This window comes from Magallana gigas, chromosome 6 (genome assembly GCF_963853765.1).
Source record: "Magallana gigas chromosome 6, xbMagGiga1.1, whole genome shotgun sequence".
Lineage (NCBI taxonomy): Eukaryota > Metazoa > Mollusca > Bivalvia > Ostreida > Ostreidae > Magallana > Magallana gigas.
Genome location: NC_088858.1, coordinates 13,028,292 through 13,044,940, shown reverse-complemented (window position 1 = coordinate 13,044,940; position 16,649 = coordinate 13,028,292). Strand labels below are relative to the sequence as shown.

Genomic DNA, 16,649 nt, shown 5'->3' with positions numbered 1-16,649 from the left:
GTGCTAATACAATGTGGTTAGTCTCCTTCTCTCTCTCTCTTTCATAAATAAATAAATGGAGATCATTGAGAGTCAGTTACAGTGTATATCAATCTAATAGATGAGTCTTCTAGATAGCAAACAGTTTATATTTTTTTGAACTGTAATATGCTAGTATCATGGGTAGCTTTTTGTAGTTTCAATAGTTATATTTCTTTATTTCCTTTTGTTTAAACATCATTTTCCCATACCGAAACGCAAAAATTCGTATATTTGTTAATGAGTTTCTGAGCAGTAAATTTTATCTTATAAAGCAAACAATACGGAAAGTTCACGAATCTTGATTGATTGGTGAATACATGATGCATGTTCATGCGGCTGTTCATATGTCGTACATCTAGCATGCAGGTGTTGGAGAAGCCGGTAAGTTGCCATTCACAGCGAAGTGAAGAAGACCTAGAAAATTAAATAACAGATGATTACGACGACACCGACGACGACGATGATGATGACAAGTTGAAATAGAAGCATTATATTGTCCATTATATTTTTCATTCTTTACTGAACGATTTGTTGTACCTGCCACGGCTGACTGGAACCCCGCGTTGTAATCACACGCCACCTCGTTAGTCCGGAAGTTGTCACGGGCGTCTTCGTAGTTATCGTATTGGTCCGGTCCACCCACAAGGGCGCCCTGCAGCACGTGCGGATTGGGGCCAGGACTGTTGTAATCGTTCCAGTCACAAACCTCAGGAGGATAGTCACAGGAACTATGGAAAGAGAGGTATGTAGGAGGGTAAACAAATGATACAGACAGATAAAAGATATTTCTATTATATTTTTGTACAGTGCACGTAATAAAACACATGACTAGAAAAAAATTATTTTAAAAAATCTGCAAATGTACACATTAATGAAGCATAACTTAAGGGAGTATAGGGCCTTAAGTTAGATAAACCCCGTGTAAAGTGATAAATATAGCAGATTTCCTCTAGTGCTAATTTGTTTTCTCTAGTCTGTATGTACCGTTTTGCCTTTTAATTTTTAAAGTAGTAACGCAGAGCTTGTTTTTTAAATGTAATTTTTTTCATGTACTTAATATGACAGTAAATTAAATATAGAGCAATGCATGGACATGTAAAACTAATTTTACCTTGCGCGGTGATGTGGCTTCAGAGGATAATTGGAGCCATACCCAATCACATAGCTGAAGTCATTGGCGTTATCTCCTAACATGTAGTGAATCTGCGACATTGCCCATTGCTTGTAGTTTGCTGCGTTACCTATTCCTGCATCAGCAGCCAGGAGAGCAATAAAAGCCGCATTGGCTGAAAAACCAAATAAAATACATTTATATTTCCAGTCATAGATTATTTATAAGGCAAGTTAAAAATAATTAAAGCTGCATGGTCCGGTTTTTTCGCTCTTACGGTATCAAACAATTTTCCATACAAACCAATTATCTTAGAAAGTTATATTAACACCGGCAGAATCGGTCTTCTTTCAAATTTAGAAATATTCATAAGTAAATAAAATAATTTCTTTATGAATGGGTTTATTCAATCCGCATGTTATAAATCGACTGTTAACAAACTAAACATTAGAAATATTAGTGAACAAAATGTACACCGCTTTATTTTTGATTTGACAAATTATAACCTTTATTTATAGCGAAGTCTAAGTCGTAACACAATTGCAGCCGCCTCGACATTGGGGGCGAATTTTGATATGAGGCGAAATAAAGCGGTACCTATTTATGTCGTTTGTTTTGTTTACAAATTTTATTCATCATTTTTTTCATTAACATATGGCTTAATTGACAAGGAAACTACTGCATTATCTTTTGTTACATACATACTTAGCATAACCATTGTTTAAAAGCGTTCACAAAATTTGATAGAAATCGGACCCAGCAGATTTAAGACCATTATCTGTTAAAATTCTAGTTGTTCTGTTCTCATCCTCTCCTTACCCGAGTATCTGAGGGACCCCCATTCGAGTCTCCAGGCGAGGCCACAGGGAGTGTACTGGACGCTTCCCCCGGGCATGTAGGACGTGACGAAGTTCTCTACTGCCGACTTGTACTTGGTTTCTTGGGTTATTTCATACAGGAGAATCTATAGAAGATATACAATAAACGAAAATTACAAAGATTATTTTTAACCCTCCCAAAAACCATTTAGACCTTCTTACGATCGTCATGGGAGTAAACAAGCGTTGTAAGTTATTTTTCCCTATAACAATTGTGTACCACTTGCACTTGTAATTTTTTTAATATATATCTACAAAATTATATGCATTTGTTTAACTTTACAACGTCTATCATATTCCCAAATGCATTTTCCCCACGTCTGTACTTGTGAAGCTGTTAAACTGTACAGGTTTATGTTTTGCCCAACTGAATAAGACAATTGTACTACAATAGCTAAGCAACCTTCAGGTTTCAATCAACCTCGTTTTGAATTAGCCAGCTGCCAATGAGGCTAATAAGGGTGAAAATGAAACAGGGGCGATAATTTTCGTGTAACCAGTAGGACTATTCTAAAATAAGTGACGCTGTTATATTTTAAAAACTCGATTTTTCTTTTGCTTACTTACGTCACAGAGCATCGTCTTGTCGTCCCAGTCATACGCCCATCGACCGGGGCTGTAGCTGTTGTAGAAAGTAATGGCGTCACTTCGATATCCGGTTTTGTTGGTAGCTAGATACAGAAGGGCGGCACTGACACACATTTCGTCTCTATACTCGGACGAGCTACAACGTAGGTATATATAAGTATATATCTATGTATGCTGGTATCATTCATTATAAGCGATGTATTGTAGATTAATCTACATACCTGTAGAATTTTGCTCCTTCAGGAATATAGGTATTGTATGTGCCTTGGTGTGCCTTAGCAAATGCATAAAGACTTTCTGCACTCTCTAATAGACTTGTTGAATAGGATGAGTCTGTAATATAACCAATAAATAACATGTAATGCTTTTAATTTTGAAAATCTGAAGCTTATTTTCTAGATATTATATGTTTACAAACTAACCTTCGCCCATGAAGGCCAAGGCACCTGCTGCTAATGCTGCGGCTGTCCCTCCGGCTACGTCACTTCCTGTCTTGCTGCTATTGAGGTAGTATGGCGGTCGAGAGATTGTCATGTCTTCAGGACGAGTCCAAATCGCATGATCTGTATCACCGTTTCCAACCTTGCAACAAAAGATGAGTATTTTTATTTAAAAATGTAAATTTCAGATAGGCAATGAAAATGAATTAGATTCGTTCATGCTAGATGGCATACACTATACACAATATCAATGTGTATGTGTTTGTGGTGGCTTAAGGTCTTTACTCCACGGAGACACTCTCTTACAATGACCAGGTTTAGACGTAGATAGAAGTTAATGAGCCATTTTTGCAAAGATTTCAATTATAGATATATAATTTACATGTACCTGGGCATAGTATATTTGTGCCGAATTTCGCCAGCATTTCAGGAAATAGTCTAGAGGCCACTTGATAGAGTCGTACATATGTTGAAGCTGGTTCGATGCACTGTAGGCATCTTTCCATTTGTACAAACCTACAGCCAAGTTTATGACCGAAGCCGACATTGGGAGATTAAATTTTACTGTGTCACCAGCTATGGAAAGAAAATAATCTTGTTTAACATAAAAAAAACCAACTGTATCTTTACGCAATTTTTGTCTTGAAGTTCTATCAAACTTTGTTTCATGGAATTCTCTATACATATAAACAACAGCTTACCATCGTACCATCCGCCCGTCAGATCCTCTCCATATATCCCAGAATCGCCGAGTGCCGAGTCCCCCCGCCAGTTAATACGGTGGGTAGGTGGCAGATCTCCCGATTGTTGGGCCTCGTAGAATAGGATCGACTTCTCTAGAACTAAGCCGTAGTTGTGTGCTGTGTTAGACGGGACTGTTGTTGTTCCACTAGTCGTTGTGCCTGTTGTGGTCGAGGTTGGTGAACCTGAAGTTGTTGTTGTGCTTGGAGCAGCTGTTGTTGTTGTTGTTGTTGTAGATGTTGTTGTTGTAGATGATGTTGATGAAGTAGACTGTGTTGATCCAGGAGAAATTCTACTTATACAAGAACCTTGAGGGTAGCTATTTATAGTGCCACTGTAATCGACCATGAAGTTGAATTCTAATGTGCCAGGAGATACCCAATATTTGTTGTTTAACTCGTACAACATCCCATTTAATGCATTGCTTAGGATATTCATTTTCCAGATCTAAAAGAGTAAAGCATAGAGTTAATAGATTTAAATTCATACACGTTGATGAATGACGCTTTATACTTTAAGGTGGGTGACATTTGCTTACAGTACCTCGTGCTATATGCTTTTAAGTTTTAATTACCTTTTCATCTTTGGTTCATTGTACAAAGTAAAAGCCTTAATTGTATGGCTAACGAATGCCTGAGTTACTTTCAAAAGTGTATTTATAAAAATCGATGTTAATTTTTAACGGCTGACAAATTAAGCTGTAAGTCACTGTACAAGTCTAGACGAAATGAAACACTCCATACTAAACTTTATCTTCTGTGCATTCAAAAGTTTTCTTAAGATAAGTAATTCACGTATCCGGTTTCAGAATTCATCCTTTATCTTAATATGTCTTTCATGAATTTTGACATTCAGTTTAAGTGCATGTTTCCGGATATGTAAGTAAACAGGATACTTTAATTCATAAAGCATGAATGTACTTCACTCGTTAATAACTCACGTTTTTTTCTCTAAAGTTGATATTAAAGAAGATGGGCAAATTAAATTGCGTAAATTACTACCCCATTAGTTTTAGTTTAATTGAAAAATACAATTTCAATATCTTTAATTATTTGATGATGAAAGTTGAATGTAAAAACAACGTTTAAAAATATTGTCGAAGGGAGATTCGTCGAACGGGATTTTTGTTAAGAAGCATGAAAGAGAAAAGTTTTCCTTGGGTTTGAGCCCTCTACCTTCTCCCTAAATTTAAATATTCGCTGCATCTGCTTTGTTTGATGATTTTTTACACTATTGAAATACCCCCTTTGCAACCAAAAGATACAGGTTTAAATTGATGCATCTTGCATTAATTTAAAGCCCAATTTAAACAATAAAAGGCCTTCTTTATGAGGACTTAACCGTTCGCACATTAAGTTATAAATTGATACTTTGATTGAATCATTGGGAATCGCACTATGCTTTTCTTGATTAGAAGCAGTTCTTTTTTTATTACCATTCAACCTTTTAAAAATATATAACATAGACATATTCTACAAATATATTCGGCTATAAAAATAAAACGCTAACAATTTGTATTTTGCTAAAGTATGTAAGCATTACATCTTTGAAAATGAAATTGTCGTGAATATTCATGTTTTAATAATAATTGTATAATTATTTTTTATAATTTTTTTTGTAGGTTTTTAACCCGATATATTGCCGATTTTTTTCTATTGTTTCTAAAATAATATCATTATTATTATATCAAAAATTGCGTTACATTTACCTGTAGATTGGAGGTTTCCTGGTTAAATATCAGATCAACAGGAAGTGTACCGATTGCCCAGGTGGCGCTGATTTCAAAGGTACATTTTCCCTTAAATGTCCAGGACGAACCCCCTCCCCACGGCCCCTCTACCTTTACAACGGGCACCTGGTATACGTCATTTCCTGCGGTGGATTGTGACGTAGAACTGGTGGGCGAGCTTGTGGTTGGTGCTGGTGTTACAGTAGTTGTTGTAGTTGGTGCTTTTGTTGTTGTTGTTGTTGTCGTCGTCGATGTTGTCTGTGTTGATGTCAGGCTGGTGACACAAATGCCATATGGAATGTTGTTCGAGGTGTACTTCAAGATGAAGCCCACCCGCTCTACCCCTTGGTGTATTTCGTGTTTATTATACATATAGTATTCTGTACCGTCAGAGTTAACTGTTGATATATCTAGCTTCCAAATCTATTAAAAATGTGAATTAGGTACATATATATTGAAACTTATTGTAAACGTCCTTAGCATATCCACTCATTAAATTATTGATAATCTTATCTGCCGTTTGAATCTTGCTTACTTGAATGCTTTCCGATGGCGTATCAAGTAAAAGGTCAACGGTTACTCCACCAGTTGGGTACGATTTGTCAATGGGAAGATCACAGTAGCCTTGAAAATAATGGAACGGTCCGTCCCACCAATCGGTTGAAGGCTGCACGGTCGTGTTATAGGCTGAGGTCCTGTAGGCTGCCACAGCCAGGACCAGTAGGACGAAGTACCTAGAAAAACAAAACAAAGGATGACTCCATGTTGTTACGTGCCCAGGAAAAAAAAGGTTTTAGTATGAATTAGAAATAAAGTTGGTTAGACCATAAAATTGTGTTGTCATATCTGGCACGTTTTATTGTTTTGAAAGTTTGGGGAGGGGATGGGCCTACACTAATATCTTAACAAAGCAATTTAAAAAAAGAACGATAACTTTAATATTATATTCAAAATCTTAATCCTTGGTGGGAAGACATCATTATCTTAAGATTTTGTCTTTATTTGAAATTTTCTTAGAAAAAAGTTAGATGGAGAATGTTCGGTCAAATTCAATTTTCTCTTTTGACATTTTAAGGAAAAATGCATGTATGTTTTATAAAGTGGGAGGGGATCTGGCCCCTGTTACTTCATGCCTGCATTTAGTCTTTCGCAGACGTCCATGCTAATTTTAAATATCGACAATTAAAAAAAAATTCTCATAAATTCAAGTCCTCTAAAACTTATTGCTGTATCTTATTTATAACGATATACGTGTATTCTTTTAAAATTAAGCTAATCCCTTATTTTAATCTAACGAAATAGGTTAATTAATCATTTATGGTACAGTCTATTACTTACTTTGACATGCTGGATTCTCACAGCTTCTCTTTCAGTTCAGGCCTGCTCACCAGTAAATGTCGATTAAATTTAAAATCTGTAATATATCTGATCTCTGTTTACCCTCAAATGGGTCCTTTTACCTACTAGGCACCTTTATATATAGTATACGGTTGTTTACTTCATTTAAAGTCATTCAAAATGATAAACATCTAATTGGGTTTACTGGATCTGCGTCATCAATATGGTTAATTATCATCAGAAACCAATGTATTAAAGAGAAAATATGTATTTTGAAACCATAATTATGATTCTTTTTTTAAACTGAATAATTGCTGAAACGTGTCAGTTTGAAGCCAACATCAAAAAACTTTAATTTTTGCTTTTCAGTTTCTGTGGTTTCTGTTAGGCTTTGGTTTTTTCATGTGATAAATCGGGTAAGACAAAGTATACACGAAGTCTTTGTTGTGGAGCGAGAATTTTGTAGTAAACAACACCAAGATTCTGGTAAACAATTTGAATCACGATGTAGCAATAGGAAAGACCATTTAATCATCAGTTTTTTTTATTGTTGTTTTGTAAGCAAATGACATAACTATCAACCAAAGGATTGAGAATTTAGTACGACAACCACATATGATATATGCATATGGTGGTGCTACCTGCCTATAAAATGGATATATCAGTAAGCGAATCTCAAAATTTCCACTATTAAAGGAAACATTTTTTATTTTTTGTAGGAAACATTGTGTATCAAGTTATTCACAAGATGTATCATTTGTTTGGGAACGGTTTTCTTGATTTTGTAAAATGGTTTGTTATTAAAATTCATAAAACAAAGCATATTCTGCGAAAGGTTTGCGACTATCATTTCTGTGACATCAATGATAAAAACCTAAAATCGACATATATATAGCAACGTGTATATCTTGTTTCTTAGGGAAAACTGTTGTAATGGGTATTGATGTAGCCAATCTAATTGAAATTAGACATGTCAAATCACGTTTTTAAAAAATACGCCATACGAGACTCTGACCTTGTGAAGCTTACCTTAAGGGGAATGTGCGGCCATCTTGTACATTTGAGGATAAGAATGTAAACATTTCTTGAACTGGCTTGTTACTGCCCAAAACTGGGCAAATATGTTGCCAAAAGATATAAAAGCAATAAATATGAAGTCCTACATGTCATTTTGTTTGAAAAATATGCAAGAAAATCATCGACACGAATTCCAGAATACACGCATGTACCTCATGTATCATTGTATGAATGGTTAGTGATGGTGCATATACATGTATATACATGTAGGAATAATTTGTGTTATATCTAGTTATCGTATGATTCATATTTAAGTTGTATTGTCGGAATGCGTTACATAGTTTACAGTAATTGTTTATAGACAATTTCTAGACGTATATGTCAAATATGTACATGTCCCAGATTTGACTTTATTTATTTAATTAAAGAGATAATAATAAAAGGTCTGATTGTCCTTTACAAAAATCCAGATTCTTAATTTTAATTTAAAAGACTCTAAAGTTTTGAGTCTGAATCATGCACGACTGTTACTTTCGTTGAATTTAACGACCTTGTTTATAAAAAGCAGTAAATGCTGGGGGGGGGGGGGTTCATTAGCTTATCATCTTGAGATGAAGTTATGACATTTTGTTGGACCATAAGACTTCATTTAGTCTTGATCTAAATAAAATCGGACGATTGTGCACACTCTTGATTAGACATGGGACTTACGGTATAGACGTCTGTATCTTTTTTATCTTTCCTATGTCTGCGTTTATGGGTTTTGTCAATCTATTTGCAAATAATAGATAGGGATAATTTAGATACTTTTGAATCATTTAAATGATAAAACTTAAATCTAAAAACAATACCAGTTTTATGAATGTATAATGCAAAAAATGTGCACATAGTTTCAAAATTTATATATATGTAACACTCGTGTATTTCTTATAACTATCGTTTAATGTGTTCTGGTAATGATCAATGGCATATTCTTCCTTAAAGCTTTTTAGAGGAGTTTTGAGGGTTGTACGTGTTCAGAAATAATAGCAATGTTTCTATGTTGCAGTAGTTAAGCAATTTAAACTTTTTAAAATTAATAAAAGATGTGCATTTTTAAATGACCTTTATTTCTTTTTCAGATTTGAAAGTAGAATAACAAGCATTTATTTCCAATCAAGCAGTAAAATGTAGCTCAAATTCGTGCCACGTTAACAAATTTTTGCAAAGTTGTCAATTTTACAGGTCATTAAAATGTCGCTGGGGCATATTTTATTTGTTTATCGTGGTTGAAATTTTTATCCACCATTGAATCTCTTATGTTTACATACATGTACCTACTGTATGGTAAATAAAGGTTATTCACTTATTTTCCTTAGGCTAGAGTTGTCAACCGTAGATCAGACTAAAGACTCTAAATGACACGGTACTGTTGAGTAGCTGGATGACGGGGTCGATCCGCCATTGAAAAATATAGAGCAAACTGCAATATCATATATATATGTAATTCATTATATAATGTGTATTCTCAAGTATCATGAACACGAGAGAAAAGTAAGGGAAAACTTGATTTTTATGTATTTTCTCCTAGTTGAAAAGGCAACTAAAAAAATGTAACTAAAATGTTAATTGATCAAGAAATAATCCAAACTTTATAACACCCATTAACAAACATATATCATATATATTTGAATTAACTTTATCACTTTATAAGCTAAACAATGCTAAATTACGCTTTCGGTCAATGTTTAAAAAACGAGTATGTTCATAGATGGACAAAATGGATTGATCGACGATTGGCTTTATCAGGGGCTGCAATTCTGAGAAAAATGGGAGAAAATATTGAATAGATCCGATGTTAATATTTTGAAATGAAAATATAAAAGCTAAATTTTTCAGTACTTTTCTATAGAGCAATCGGTATATATATACATTTTATAGAGACAACAGTTTTTCTTTTTTGATTAAGTAAATTTTTGGATCCAGATAAGAATGGACGAAAGCGGCTGAATAACTTTCCTTCTGACTTTTTAAGCATTTAGGATGATTTTTGTTGGTTTAAGAAGAAAAAAAAAACAAGTGATGACTTAGATCTCGTCTTATTATTATCCTCATTGATATTAGCTGCAGGTCTGTAGCTCCTGGTCTGAAAAAAAATCGTCCATCCGAATTTTTTCAGACCGGGAGCTACAGACCTGCAGCTACATTGATATGTACATGTTTAAATTTCAGTGTCTTTTTGTGCGATAACGCTACTAATTAATTTTGTAACATGTATACGCATGCCCATGACGCTATATTTTTTTCTCATGATAAAAAATATATAAGGCTTACTTAATAAAAACACCTTGTGTGTTATTAGGTAGGCAGTAGGCCTGTATGTATATCTTTTTATGATGAGACAAAAATATATAAAGCCGGGTGCCTTTGCATGCAATGCCTAATACATTTCATCGATGACCATTTTTTATATTTTTAAATCGTATTATTACTGAAAATTATACACGTACATAATAATGTAATAAGAAATCACCTCATAATACTCTAAGAATCATGCCTTATTACTTAATTCAACAGCTAGTAAAACAGACTAATTTTAAACTTAGTATCGTTCTTTATTTATTATGAGATGATCGGGTCGTTGTCGAACATTATCATCATTGCTGGTATTGTTCTTATATACATCTAGCAAGCAGGTGTTGGAGCAGCTGGCAAGTTACCATTCACAGCGAAGTGAAGAAGACCTGGAAAATTATGAAACAATATGATTACAATGATGGTTATGATTATAGCTGTGAAAATAGCATCGTGTTGTACATTTTATAAATGTACTTCTGTATTTTTCGTTCAATGTTGTACGTGTTTCATTACCTGCCACGGCCGACTGGAACCCCGCGTTGTAATCACACGCCACCTCGTTAGTCCGGAAGTTGTCACGGGCGTCTTCGTAGTTATCATACTGGTCCGGTCCACCCACAAGGGCGCCCTGCAGCACGTGCGGATTAGGGTCTGGGCTGTTGTAATCGTTCCAGTCACAAACTGCAGGCGGGCTGTCGCAGGAACTGCCGAAATGAAAAAGAATTGATTTATCTACACCCATTACTTTAAACACCTTAAACAACTTGAAGTACACTTGGTTATTGATAGGAATTCTCATGTATACAAATATTTCAACTTTAATTATCTTTTTCAAACTTTCTTTTATTATATATACAGGCGCATAGCGTAAGGGGAAAAGGACTCACTTTCCATTTCTTAGCAAATCGACTTTTTAATTATTATTTTTTTTTTTTTGCTTTTAAGACTTTAGAGGCAAGTAAGCCCCCCCCCCCTTTTTTTTTAAGAAAACGATGTTTAGCGCTTATTTTTTGTTGGTTTTCTAAAAAAAAAAAAAGAATCTGGGCAACAATCGTCTCACAACTGCCAATTTTTTCAAATTCATTAAATCGGTCAAATAATGGGTACATTTCGGTTAACCTTCCACGACTTTATTTACCTTGCGCGGTGATGTGGTTTCAGAGGGTACTTGGAGCCATACCCAATCACATAGCTGAAAGCATCGGCGTTATCTCCTAACATGTAGTGAATCTGCGACATTGCCCATTGCTTGTAGTTTGCTGTGTTACCTATCCCTGCATCAGCAGCCAGGAGAGCAATAAAAGCCGCATTGGCTGAAAAAAAATCAAATTACATTTACAACCGTCAGAAAAATGTATACCAAGTAGAAACATTTGTTGATATTGCTTTTAATCTGTTTTCATCCTGTCTGCTCCTTACCTGAATATCTAAGGGACCCCCATTCGAGTCTCCAGGCGAGGCCACAGGGGGTGTACTGGACGCTACCCCCGGGCATGTAGGACGTGACGAAGTTCTCTACTGCCGACTTGTACTTGGTTTCTTGGGTTATTTCATACAGAAGAACCTATACAGAAAATACATCAATAAAAAGAGATGATTGAGGTTTGTTACCTCTTCATAAAATATTACATTCATTTTCCACTGCGTAAAACTAGTCAGTGATAATATATATATAGTGCCTGTTTGGGAGGGTAACTTTTGAAATTGACACCCCAAGACAACCATTGTCAACCGACGCGAAGCGGAGGTTGACAAAGGTTTTTGAGGGGTGTCAATTTCAACAGTTACCCTCCCAAACAGGCACTATTTATTTCATTATACTGAATGTCTAAATTTTAAAGAAAATTTTACTGCTTTTATATAAAAATGAAATGAATTCCACGGCGAACCGTACGCGCATGTAACAATTTGTTGTGTTACCCGTTGCCAAGTGCGTTGCTAACGCTGAGGGTAATAGAACGGATTGCCAACTGCGTCTAAACCAATCAGATTTCAGTATTTAACATGAAAGTATATTAAATGAATTTACAAGCTGTACACATATATTTCGCTGTAGATGTGTATAGTTTATTTGACGACCGTTTAAATGTTCAAAATTTGCATATTTCTATACATGCTATATTTCACAAAATCATGTTTATTGGGTCATCAGTTTATTTATGATATCTCTCCTGGAAGGTTTGAAACTTGCATCAAAAACACAATTAAAATATATTACAGACTTCAGTACTACTTACGTCACAGAGCATCGTCTTGTCGTCCCAGTCATACGCCCATCGACCGGGGCTGTAGCTGTTGTAGAAGGTAATGGCGTCACTTCGGTATCCGGTTTTGTTGGTAGCTAGATACAGGAGGCTGGCACTGACACACATTTCGTCTCTATACTCGGACGAGCTACAACACCAAATGTAGCCTTATATTTTTGTGAATCAGCTTTCTCAGACCTGGCTATGTTCAGTATCATCTGGTACATACCTGTAGAATTTTGCTCCTTCAGGAATATCGGTATTGTATGTGCCTTGATGTGCCTTAGCAAATGCATAGAGACTCTCTGCACTCTCCAAAAGTTTTGATGAATAGGACGAGTCTGTCATTTAAAACGAAAAATAAACGGTTCACGTTGAAGATTTCATTTTAGAAAATAGGGCCGTTTTATTGTTTTCAATTCCATAATTATACAAGAATACAACTAACCTTCGCTCAAAAAAGCCAAAGCGCCTGCCGCTAATGCCGCAGCCGTCCCTCCGGCTACGTCACTTCCTCTCTTGCTGCTGTCAAGGTAGTATGGCGGTCGAGATATTGTGATGTCTTCAGGACGAGTCCAAATCGCGTGATCTGTATCACCATTTCCAACCTTTGTGCAACATGTAAGTATAACTTAAGATGATGGTCGATATGGATCTAGATGGCGTGATTTTTCACCACTTTTACAGGAATTTACAAATTAGAGGTATTTATACATGTAAGGTACAAATATTAAGATTTTAAAATAAAAACATTGCTCCTTAACAAATTTACGACCAAGTTTTTAAGTTAGTTACTGTAACTGATTTAAATTGTGAAGATAACGAAATATTAATTTAAATTATTTAATGATTTATTAATATCAAACGACCAGTTTAAGAAGGTTAAGATATCTGAGGAGACAATCAGACACCAACTCAAAGATTTATCAATATACAAAAAAGACTTACCTGCGCGTAATATATTTGAGCCGAATTTTGCCAGCATTTCAGGAAATAGTCCAGAGGCCACTTGATAGAGTCGTACATATGCTGAAGCTGGTTCGATGCACTGTAGGCGTCCCTCCATTTGTACAAACCGACAGCCAAGTTTATAACCGAAGCTGACATCGGGAGATTAAATTTCACTCCATCACCAGCTACAAATTTATATCATAATGCTATTATACATTTTAGTTATGCTAAATTGTTACCTTTGAAATTTTCAAACAGTTTTTGAATAAGTTCATTTCAATTTCTTTTATTTTCCTTCTTTTTGGGAAGGTCTGTTCATCTTCGTCGTATCTTACCATCGTACCACCCGCCCGTCAGATCCTCTCCATATATCCCAGAATCCCCCAGTGCCGAGTCCCCCCGCCAGTTTATACGGTGGGTAGGGGGCAGATCTCCCGATTGTTGGGCCTCGTAGAATAGGATCGACTTCTCTAGAACTAGGCCGTAGTTGTGTGCTGTGTTAGATGGGACTGGTGTTGTTTCACCAAGGGTTCCACCGGTTGTTGTACTTTGGGCACCTGTTGTGCTTGATGCCGCTTTTGTTGTTGTTGTGCTTGGTTGAGCAGTTGTTGTTTTGCTCGGTGAAGCCGTTGTGGCTGTAGATGTGAATGACGTAGGTTGGGTTGATCCAGGCGTAATTTTACCTACATGTATACAAAAACCCTGAGGATAGCTATTTATAGTGCCACTGTAATTGACGATAAAGGTGATTTCTAGTTGGCCTGGAGATACCCGGTGTTCATTGGTCAATTCATACAGCATTCCGTTCAAAGAAGAACTCAGAACGGTCATTTTCCAGATCTGAAAGGATTTAATGTTAATTTAATATTTACAATTAAGAGTTTCTATCATTTAAAATACAATCTAAAGTTTAAAATATATTTTAGCAGGTGCTGTTTTAATGAGCAGGTAAGAATTTCCGTGTTCCGATTTTGAAATGGAATCAAAGACCTAATAAAAAAATTAATCTAAATTTTAATCTATTATATTCAGAAAATTTGTTATCGTTGCATTGTAAACGACGAAGGGAACATCAACTTTTATTACATATATTTAATACTCTACATTTCATACTCTACATCTTCAAACAGATATATACTCAAATCAGATTGACCTTTTCAAAGTTTGTCGCCATATTACTATTTCTTTTATCATTATTTTAAGTAAACGTAAATACCTGTAAAAATTACTGAAGAGTTGAAGATATCCACAGAATTTACAAGAATAAGATTCTCATGCATTTATGTTACTGTTGAATTCTTAAATGGTCCGATTGTTTCTTAACTAATGGGAATCAGTGATCACTTGTAAAAGTTAATAATACTTAAATTGTGAATTATAAAGAAGGGTCATAAAAAGAAACTCGTCACCTGTAGGTTGGAGGTTTCCTGGTCAAATATCAGGTCAACAGGAAGTGTGGCAGGTGTCCAGGTGTCGCTGATCTTCAAGGTACACCTTCCCTTAAACGTCCAAGATGACCCTCCTCCCCACGGCTCCTGTACCTTAACAACGGGTACCTGGTATACGTCATTTCCTGTGGACTGTGACGTAGAAATGGCGGGAGAGCTAGTTGTAGGTTTTGGGGTTGTTGGTGTAGGCGTTGAGGGCGCTTTGGTTGTTTTGGGCGAAGGAAGATTGGTGAAACACATTCCGGTAGGAATTTGCTGAGATGTGTATTTTAGGATGAAATCGGCTCTCTCCACGCCTTTGTGTATTTCATATTTATTTCGCATTAGGTATTCCGTACCATCGCAATTCTTCTTAATTACTTTTAATTTCCAAATCTATAAATCAAACAAAACAAAATAATCCATCTACATTTATGCATGGAGTAATTATCGAATGAATCTTTTCATATTTCAAAACCTAAATTAATATTCAAATGAATATAGACCTACGTGAGTAATTAAAATTATGCAATAATGCGTATACATGTACATGTACCTACTTTTAGTGTTGTCAAATCGGTTGAAAAATAATCGATTAATCGACGGAATCGTTTGTTCCTTACCAACTGATGATCGGCCAATAATCGAATCGAAAACAAATTACTTGATATTCATTAAAATGGGGTACTAAATTTTATGCTATGGTTTAATTTAAAATATATAAGTGCTATTTGCGATTACTTTTTAAAGCTTACAACACGTATGCCGTATTTTTATTAATTAAAGTGTTGCACATCTTTTGAGATTGAATAAAACACCCCGTTTACAACAGTTTTCATTTCATTAAATACAAAATAATTAACAAAATGATATATATAATATTAATGTAATAAACCGATTGTAATCAATTATGAAATCTTAAATTGTTTATCGTAAATCGACAACCTTTTAAACTGATCATCGATTAAAATTCGATGATCGCGACAACGCTACTTACTTGAATGCTTTCAGATGGAGTATCAAGGACTAGATTGACTTTGACTCTTCTCATTCGGTATTTTTTGTCAATCGGAAGATCACAGTATCCATGGAAATAGTGATATTTCCCGTCCCACCAGTCGGTCAGTCTCTGAACGGGCGTGTTGTAGGCGGCCGAGGCCCTATAGGCTGATACAGCCAGAACCAAGAAGACGACGTACCTACACGATAGAGGTAGTTAATTCATCGAGAGACAATTACTTTACAGACATAATAATCAAAATACGAAGCTACTGTAAAACCCAAGAGAATTTGATCGAACCTTGAAAACTAAAATTCATTTTTGCTCACGTTTAAGATAAATTAATGTAATTGGATTTATTTTTCTTCTGGTCTATATCATGATAATTTTTTGGTATACTTTGAATTAATTTTACAATTATTCTTTCATAGAATATTTAGAATTTTAGTTCGATGAGTACATATATTTTTTTTAATGAAGTAAACAACTTACTTTGACATCTTTGATACAGTTATTCAGTTTCTTTCGTAGACTAGCTGGGTATTTGTGTTATATCTTGATCCTCCGCTGAATTAGGACTTTAATAGCGAAAACGACCAGATCAAAATTAAAATCTAAGTGACCATTAAAACGGTATTTATAGACAGGGTTGTTTATTTAATTTCACGTCATTTAAAATGCCTTCTTGGGACCGCGCGTCATCATAACATCGGATTGCCTTCAGAAATATGTTATCAAACTTTAAGATTACCTTGCAAAAATGTTCATGTAGAGTTCATAGCATAAAGCATAACAGATGAAAATTGCTGATTTATAGACGTCAAT

General features: G+C 35.2%; 2 protein-coding genes across 2 annotated transcripts; both read right to left on the bottom strand.

The window, feature by feature from the left end:
* Positions 1 to 304: 304 nt before the first annotated feature.
* Positions 305 to 6,983, bottom strand: LOC105342295 (uncharacterized). The gene is made up of 12 exons (XM_034470354.2): positions 6,847 to 6,983; positions 6,044 to 6,242; positions 5,488 to 5,931; positions 3,740 to 4,226; positions 3,427 to 3,614; positions 3,021 to 3,180; positions 2,820 to 2,931; positions 2,578 to 2,734; positions 1,952 to 2,096; positions 1,133 to 1,307; positions 559 to 749; positions 305 to 435 (listed from the first exon to the last, which is right to left on the bottom strand). The coding sequence occupies exons 1-12, from the start codon at positions 6,852 to 6,854 to the stop codon at positions 377 to 379; spliced, it is 2,325 nt and encodes a 774-aa protein (XP_034326245.2). The 5' UTR covers positions 6,855 to 6,983; the 3' UTR covers positions 305 to 376.
* Positions 6,984 to 10,443: 3,460 nt separating this feature from the next.
* On the bottom strand, positions 10,444 to 16,433 carry LOC105342294 (uncharacterized). The gene is made up of 12 exons (XM_011449199.3): positions 16,317 to 16,433; positions 15,822 to 16,023; positions 14,807 to 15,220; positions 13,733 to 14,237; positions 13,395 to 13,582; positions 12,895 to 13,054; positions 12,676 to 12,787; positions 12,438 to 12,594; positions 11,620 to 11,764; positions 11,339 to 11,513; positions 10,714 to 10,904; positions 10,444 to 10,586 (listed from the first exon to the last, which is right to left on the bottom strand). The coding sequence occupies exons 1-12, from the start codon at positions 16,322 to 16,324 to the stop codon at positions 10,528 to 10,530; spliced, it is 2,316 nt and encodes a 771-aa protein (XP_011447501.3). The 5' UTR covers positions 16,325 to 16,433; the 3' UTR covers positions 10,444 to 10,527.
* Positions 16,434 to 16,649: the final 216 nt, after the last annotated feature.